General features: G+C 49.7%; 1 protein-coding gene across 1 annotated transcript; it reads right to left on the bottom strand.

The window, feature by feature from the left end:
* Positions 1 to 828: 828 nt before the first annotated feature.
* Positions 829 to 8,196, bottom strand: LOC111157992 (homeobox C13). Its single transcript, XM_022519767.1, has 2 exons — positions 7,464 to 8,196; positions 829 to 1,926 (listed from the first exon to the last, which is right to left on the bottom strand). The coding sequence occupies exons 1-2, from the start codon at positions 8,194 to 8,196 to the stop codon at positions 1,670 to 1,672; spliced, it is 990 nt and encodes a 329-aa protein (XP_022375475.1). The 3' UTR covers positions 829 to 1,669.
* Between the last annotated feature and the right edge of the window lie 406 nt (positions 8,197 to 8,602).

The following is an 8,602-nucleotide window of genomic DNA, read 5'->3' as shown; positions in this document are numbered from 1 at the left end:
CCGGTAACTGAAGTCCACAGGCAACGTACTTTCTCACTCACCTGCTTCCAGGCCTTCCCATTCACAGATTACATCCTCCTCTCCCCAACATACACTCCTCTATTCTAAAGGAGTTTTCTCGTAGTTAGATCACCACAATAATGCAAATAATTCACTGTAAGAACGTGAGTGAAACAAAATATGAGTTTGAAATTTATGCAGCTGGGGGTGATGTCTACACTCTTCCCCTTGTCCATTCTGGCTGAGTCTGGGCAGCAAAGATGGCCCTGATAAGCCAGTGGACAGAAGGGTCTGCAGAAGGAATCTGAGTAATAAAATCAAGGCAAAAAAAAAAAGATTTTATTTTAAAAACAGGTTTGTGGGTTTTTTTCCTTTTTGCATTCAGTACATTGTCATTCAGACATCACAATACTATATACAGATACACAACATTTTAAAAAAGCCTATTTCTGATGAACATTTCAAAAGAACACTGTTTTGTAATGCACCAGTGGGAAGGGAGAAGGTGAGGGACCTCCCCCCTCAGCAGCAAGTCGGCCTTTGAGGAGGGATATGTTAGGCAGCGTCTACATTAGCTGGTTAATTGGGGGCTGGTTATTTTGGCCTCCCGGAAGAAAACTGCTTTCCTCCGAACAATCAGTAAAAGTGAAAGTGTGAGGCTCTCTCTTCAGTGACCGCCTCCATGGAGAAGCAACTGGAGAGGGGCTCTGCTGGGGGACCCACTCTCCATCCCCATGGAAGAGAAGTTTGTCCTTTCCTTAGAAAAACGTTCTGCTTCTGTGCCTGGCCTGATCCCCAGCAGAGAGAAAGAAGGGCAGGGAGGGAGACGGAGAGAGAGAGACAGACAGACAGTAGACAGACATTTAGCAGCGTGGTTGGAGTTTCCATCCTCCACGGATTTCTGCACATTGACTGAGAGAGCAGAACAGAGGAGGCAGTGGGGGCAAAGTCGGCTCCGGAGAAATTCAGTTTCCTGACTGAGGTGAGGGTAGGCAGCTCCTCCACCAATTCCAGCTTTTGTTGAAACAGGAAAGAAAGAAAACCTATGCGCTGTCTGTACTCCAATCACGATGCCAGATCCCTAACAGTTATCATTAATATTAACACGACTTTTAAAATATGCACAGAAAATCTTACCTGGGAAATCTTGGCTAACTAAGGAGTGCGGGAGGGACAGGGAACAGGAGGAGGAACTGGAAGGACAGTATGAGCTTGCCAGGTCCTGCACAGGGGCCCCACCCTCAGGAGGGTCATCAACCTACCTGGGCAAAGGATGAGGCAAGAATAGGGTCATTCGGGGTTCCCCAACCCTGCTTTGGTTGGAATGATCGGGATCTTTGCCCCCTACCAGTCAGCTTTCTGGCAGGGTGAGGGATGAGGGCAAAGGAGAGTGGAGGCCATGAACCTGCCTCCCACAGCCCACCCCAACCCACCTCCAAAGGTGCTGAGGCCTGCGAGGTCCCATCTGCATGGCGGTTGGGGGTTGAGGATGGGGTGGGGAGTAGGGGACTGCAGAGTGCGCCCTCCAATCCTCTCTGCCTCCCGCGGCGCAGTCCCTCTTTCTTGTTAACATTAAATATTCGTCTGCACCGGCAAAGCGTCCTTCGTTGGGTTCGGTAATGGTACAAAGCGACGACATAAATAGATGGGGTGGGTGGCGGATGGGCGGTCAGGTGGAGTGGAGATGAGGCGCTTTCGATTTGCTGACCACCTTCTTCTCTTTGACCCGTCGGTTCTGGAACCAGATGGTGACCTGGCGCTCCGAGAGGTTCGTGGTGGCAGAGATGCGCCGGCGCTTCTCTTTGGTGATGAACTTGCTGGCAGCGTACTCCTTCTCTAGCTCCTTCAGCTGCACCTTGGTGTAGGGCACACGCTTCTTGCGCCCGCGCCGGTAGCTGCTCACCTCGGGCTGTAGGGGAACCACGTCTGGGGGGAGAAAGAAGCCGGGCAGTACGAAGTGAATAGCATGCCTGGAGCCTGGACCGACCATGCTGTGCGCCCCAGGCGGCACCACGTTGTAGGAGCCAGATTCTGGCAGGGACACAGACCAATTGCCCCCTAGTCCCTTGCGCCTCTGTTATTATCAAGGCCATGACTAAGGTAAGGCCGCAGATCTGTTGCCTCTGGTGAAAACTTAAAAAGTGTGGGGGGGGACCTCGATACCTGGGAATGGAGGTAAATAATATTTTAATACAATGTTTAAAAAATCGAAATGAATGCCCAAAAATGCATGATAAAACATTTTAAAATAAACATGGGGCAAGTAGTACTGATTTTTCCTTTTGCCTCAGGTTCCAATATAGTTCTGCACAGCATTCATTATTAGAATCCTGCACCCGTAAAAGGATCCCTACAAATTTTGCCCTGGTCTGAGGACCTAGAGGATTGTAGGTATTCAGGAAAATTCCTCCTTCCTGCGCTTAGATCACTCGGGCATCCATTAGCACAAACTGTGTCCCATTATCAGGGGAAGGTGTTCTCTTGTATGTTTCAGGGAAGGCATGGCAGGAAGGGAGAGAACTTCGGTGGGCAATGGCCACTGAGTGGGGCCTCATGCCTTCGGTCACTGACTCTGCCCTAGGAATCTGAGACCTGTACCAACAGCTACAGAAGAAAAGTGTCCAGGTGAAGCCAGCCTGCTTGGGAGCCAATCACTCTAAGTGTCCAGTGTTGTGAGCCACTTAACAACATCCAAGTTGAGGGGTCCTGGATGGGAGATATAGGGAGTCAGACCGCTGGAGGTAGAGTCCATGCTCCAGGGTCTGCTCACCAAAGGAAGCTCTAGGAGAACCCTTCTTGGGTTAAAACCAGCTGTTGACATAAGTCTTCTAGGAAAAGAATTCAGTGCCTCTCCTCCCCGCCCCCCCAACCAAGTGTCCACTCACCAAAACAGAGCAAATGCTGCTCCCACCCCCTCTCCTCTTCATTCCTTCAAAGCTGAGAGAAACTGTCTCCATCGCATATAGGAACCCTAGCCACCCTAAATACCTTATTATCCCAACTACTACTAGGTCAATTTCTTTAAGCTCTGTGAATTTCACAGGAACTAAGAACAATATATGTCACTCATATCCCCCTTCCATTTCACCCTCACCTTTGTTAAAACAAAGATCACTCATTGTGATGCCTTCAAGGGGGAAGTGGGGAATTAGGGAGATTAGCTGAATAATTCACCCCTCAATTTAAAAAAATGTAATTGTTAGACTTCTTCAGGCAGAAGCTAATGATGAGGACAGAATGTCTGGGGTTCCCCTTTCATTCTCACTGCCCTTTGGAAATGAAGAGGCAGCCCAGAACACAGACACGAAGCTCTTCCTGAAGTGCTTGTTCTCACTCCACCCTCAAAAAACACCTTCCCGACACCATTCCCATTGGGTCTGCTCTCACCCAGGAATACTTGTCTATACAGGCTGGAAAGAGAAGAGGTCACAATCAAATGCCAGTAGGAAATAAAGTGCTCAGGAAGAATATGTGAAGGAGAGGGTTCCAATGGCCTGGTTTGGCTGTCTTCATGATGACAATCTCTCAGGAAAATTACTGAACTTGTCACTTTTCTCTGTCTGTGTAGGAATAGGCCAAGGTTGTTTTGTTTTGTTGTGTTGTGTTTGTTTTTAATCTGAAAAACAAAACAGCTTCACTTTCACAGAGAAGATCCTTTAGGTTAAGAAGAGGTTTTTTGTACAAGACAATTTTTTAAAAAAATCTTTCAGTTCTCAAGTTTGTTTTACTCTTACAGACTTAGGTATGATTCAGGAGATTGAGGATTCCAGGACAAGAGTAAAACAAAGAGGGTAAGTAGTAATACCATGAGGTATTTGTTGTTGTCATTGTTGTTTGCTGTTTTTTTTTTTAATTTAAATCTTCATAACATTGTTTCAGGCTTATTTTATTAAACCCAATTTATAAGATGAGGAATCTGAAGCTCAGAGTGGGTAAAATAACTTATGTGGCAGAGCCAGATTTTAAAACAAGATTTTTCTGACTCAACATAACACAGTAAGTTCTAAAATGGAAATAGGCTATCTGGTACAAAATACCTCCTTTTCCCTGGAAAGCAAAATGAGATGAAGTCGTTGGTTCCTGAATTCACCAGCTAATTGTCCCTGATTTTTATCTCATTTTCTGGAAATGCTACAGTTATCTACCGAATTTTGGATTTTCTAAACTTCAACTCTAAATTCCCAATGAATTTAGAGGTTCTTAAAAATTGGTTTTAAATCCTTAAAAATCGGTTTTAAAAAGCAGATACCTGGTCTAAACTGGTTATTTTTCTCTATAGGATGCCAAGGATTGATTTGCCAAAGTTTTTAATGGATCTGACCAAAGTGTTGGTTGTTTTGGCCTCTTGGGAAAATACCTTTAGTCTTGCCTTCTCAAAGAAGCCCCCCTTCATTGCCTGCTGTCTTGCCTGGAAAGGAATTGGGATCTACAGTTATAGAAACATCTGGAAGCTTAGATCTTGAGTAGTGTCTATACTGCCTAAAGTAAGTAGGGGACTTGCTTATTGATTTTACAATCAAGCCTTCCCTAACATCCCTCCAGAGCACATACACACACAAACCACTTCATACCTGGGGACCTAATAGACACCTTTGAGAAGTGAAGAAAAATCAGATCAATGATCAGCTGTAGCCTTCTCTTGGGGTTCTGTGCACAGGTTTGCACTGCCCACTTGCTCATGACCATCCATCTGCTCCTACAACAGGGCTCTGTGTTCGGAAGAGGACTTTGTCCAGTTAGAAATCCTAGCTGCTCTTCTCAGCCATAATCCAAAGGTTTGTCGGTAGGGACTTCCAGTATGGCCCAAAGAACCCACTATTTCATTCTATTGCTCTCCCCCAAGCCTATCTGATGCTGTCTCACCCTGCCCATTCACCAGCCCCATGCTCTGATTCTCTCTCCTAGAATTTCTGCTGATTCTCTCTCAGAATTTTTGTCTCTCTCTGTTAAAAAAAAAAAAAAAAGTGCCTACACTCATCATAGGACGGGAAAAAAAAAAAAAAAAAGAGCAATGAAACAAGGGTCTGTATAATTGGGGGAAGGAAGAAGCCACAACACATCTTGGCCCTAATTATCTGGATCTTTCTGAACAATTGCCTCCATATCCCACACCAGCCCAGACTGCCATAGTGAGGTTTCTTAGAGCCAGAGGCGCTAAAGAGAGACAGGAGTGTTTATGCCCAGATGCTGCCAAACAAACCACAAGTGCATAGACAGAGTTATCTGGAAATCTCACTACTTCTAAAAGATCTCTGTGTGGGTAGAAAGACGCAGGGTGTCTGAAGATAATTTCTTTTTCATCTGCTCTTTTGCCTGGACATCTGCACTCACTGAGCTTTACCAGCCCGAGTAGTCTTTTTCCACACAGGGAGTGTGTGAGCGCATAGCTGCTGAGACCTAGTGGGTTTTATATCCATCTCCATGCCGTAATTTGCAAGTGTATTAAATCTCAATTGGGCTATATTTTCTTTATGTTAAAGTTATTTTTCTCTAGGAGGCTATGATCAAAAAGTGTTTATTTTTAGCAGGTTTTTTTTTTTCTGGGAAACTTTAAGATGTTCATTTTGCTCAAAGATATTTCTGAGCTTCTTTCCAGTCCTTCCCCGCCACTTCGCTCTACATGCATACACAGGGGTGCCAAAGCAACTCCTTCTCTTCACCTCTCCACACTAAACCCATTGCCCATTGCTCTAGAACTATGCCTCTGCCCACAGTGGGTGAGGTGGGCATCTGCTCCCCTGCCTTTCGGCCCAGCAGCATGGCCTAACAGCTCCCCCTGTTCCAGGAATTCCTGCTGGACCCCTGTCTCCAAAGGAGTTTTCCATTTGGGTGAGATGGTGAATTAAAGGGCCATCTGTCTATAATACATTACTGTATACTTACATGTGAATTGCCTATCTTCTAGAAATGTATTATCATGTGTTTCATATTAGGTAGTTGGTAACAAATTATTATATAAAAATATTATTGCCAATTCAGAACAGGTAACACATGATATACCATGTACTACAATTCTATCATCCTGGAATCTTCTGGCAGCCAGAAGTAGGGTGCCTAGTGTGGCTCCCACCCTGATATTCAGTTGTGTTATACTAAGTAATCTCATATTTGCAAGAATGTTATCTTCTGCACTTTCTAACATCATTCAGTGATTTTTTCACCATCTGCCTTTGCCTCAGTCCCGGATGCAGAGGAATTTCAGGCCCACCCTTAGGAGGTCTTCACATCTCTAATTCCCAGTGAAAATGTCCCTGGGCTCACATGTAGAGCTGGGGGCCCGCTGGGTAGTATGGGGAGACATCTGTGGCTTCCATGCCCCCTCCCCAGGATTCCTGTAGGCATTAGAATGGAGCCAGTCAGCCCTCTCCCACCGAGTTCTGCTTACAACCAAAGCAGACTCAGGGTTTGGCTTCGTAATTTCTCAGCCCTGTGCTGAATCCAAAGCTCCTGATGTGATTTTGACAAACCTGGGACTGATCTTTCTCCTCTGGAGAATGGTGGGATTGCAGGATCCCCTCTGGTTCAGAAACAGCCTCAGTTGGAAAAGGAACAGGACATCCGTGAATTCCGCTTCCCCCCACACATAGGCAAAGATTTGGGGGTCCCTAGCCTGGGCCGGGATCCTAGATGTATCCAGAACAGGTCTTCAGTCCCTCACTTCTCATCCTCATACCCCTTTTTCTGTGCTGGATACATAGAAAACTCTCCCTCTCCCAGAGATTTGGGGAAGTTGGCAGTGGGAACACCCACAGGATTTGAGCTCAGGCAAATAAAATTTTATACCCAGGAGAGGGATGCAAACTCCCTTCTTACTACATCCTTTTCAGAGATTTTAGTTCTACTCCTTTAACGATCAGGAAATTCGTGGCCGAATTCTTAAAATAAATCAAGAAAAGAAAATATTCTGCATTTCTTTGGACCCGGCAAATTAGACCTCTTTTCAAAAAACAAAACCAAAAAAACTATCTAGTGCTTCAACGATCCTGAAAATTCAGGCAAGATAGTTCTTATTTTTTTCTTCAATTATCGGTGGGTTGAGGGTTTTGTCCGCGTGGTTTCGGATTCCAAAGCACCCAAGGCCCACCCCACCCCCATTCCTGGCTGGAATCGGGCTTGGGGGGGCCAAGAGCCGCGCGTGAGACTGGAACGGGCTGGGGGAGGAGGAGGCGAGCTCCCAACTCGAGCGGAGCCGGCAGCCCGGCGCTCGGGCGCCTGTGATTGCTTCACTCTCGGCCGGGCAGCTCCGGGGAACGTGTCGGAGCAGATTTCTTCCCCGGCGCATTCCTCAGCGCAGCTCGCCCGGCCGGCTCCATCGGCAGCACAGCAGAGCCGGCGCGCCGGGGCCAGACGGCGGGGGTGGCTGAGGCGCGGAGCCCCGGGGCAGGCGGGGCGGGGAGGGGTCCCTGGCTGCTTTTGCAGCTGCTGCTGCGGCGGCGGCGGCGGCGCTCGGGCCCCTTCCTTACCTGGAAAGGGAGACTTCCAGAGGTGGGCGGACTGCGACTGCTCCTTGGAGCAATACACCTGACTGTCCCAGCCGTTGGAGAGAGCCCAATGCTGGTAGCCTTCGACGGGGATGAGCGCATCGTGACGCGGCTCCGGGTGCCCGCTGATCCCAGGCACCACCGACACGTCCAGGTAGCTGGGCATCGCCTGGTAGGAGCTGGCGAAGCTGGGGTAGAAGGCGAACTCCTTGGCTCTGGAGGACAGGTCGTCACCGGGCAGGGCGCCCGACGGCTCCGAGTATTTATCGCCCGGGTGGTAGGCGCAAGGCTTTTGCTGCAGGTTCACGTTGTGCGACAGGCGGCAGCCGTAGTAGCTGCCACCGAACGGGTAGCCGTAGCTCAGGGTGGCGCTGGACGAGGTGGGGGGCGCCGGCGGCGGGGCGCACTGGCGCGCCGCCTCCGGGGCCGGGATGTCCGTGTAGACGGCGCCCTGTGGGGCGCCCAGGGGAGCCGGCGGGCGGCCCAGCACGGGGTGTGGAAGCAGGTCGCGGCAGTGGCTGGCCGGGCAGCTGCTGCCCAGCCCGTCCATGCTAGGGGCTTTGCTGGGGCTCGCTCCGCTGCAGCCGCCCCCCGCGCCGCCCGCGCCGCCGCCTCCCCCGCCGCCGCCTCCGCTGCCGCTCTCCGCCGCGCTGTCTTCATAGACGTACATAAGGCTCTCCGGCCAGCGCGGATGCAAGAGCAGCGAAGTCGTCATGACATGATCTGCTCGAGCTTTTTAAAAACTCCACTTGCCAGAGGCAGCGAGCTAGGGAGACACCTCGCTCCCCTTTTCCCCTCCCCCATCCCTCCTCCCTTCCCTCTCCTCCCCTCCCCTCCTCCTCCGGGTGCTTCCACCTCCCTCCTTACGATCCCTCTACGCATGCGGGGACACTTCATTAAGAAATCCGCGGTCTCCCGCCCGGCTCCCCTCAACACCCCTCCCGCGCCCACGTGACGAGCCAACTCACGTGACCCTGGGGCCCAGTCTCCTGGGGTTCCCACCCCTTGCCGTGGGGCGGGGCAAAAGGAAACAGATCTCTGCTGATTGGCTCTCAGGAGGGGCAAAGAGGAGGGAGCTGGGAGATTTAAAGGGACAGGGCAACGCCCCCCCCAACAGGCCC

This window comes from Enhydra lutris, unplaced genomic scaffold (genome assembly GCF_002288905.1).
Source record: "Enhydra lutris kenyoni isolate GAN:26980312 unplaced genomic scaffold, ASM228890v2 scaffoldscaffold56, whole genome shotgun sequence".
NCBI lineage: Eukaryota > Metazoa > Chordata > Mammalia > Carnivora > Mustelidae > Enhydra > Enhydra lutris.
Note: the sequence above shows the minus strand (reverse complement) of the source record. Positions and strands in the feature narration are given on the sequence as shown.

Coding starts and splice junctions, on each gene's coding strand:
- LOC111157992 (XM_022519767.1), bottom strand. CDS start 8,196: ATGACGACTTCGCTGCTCTTGCATCCGCGCTGGCCGGAGAGCCTTATG. Junction 1,927..7,463: donor CTGGAAGTCTCCCTTTCCAG/GTAAGGAAGGGG, acceptor TTCTCCCCCCAG/ACGTGGTTCCCCTACAGCCC.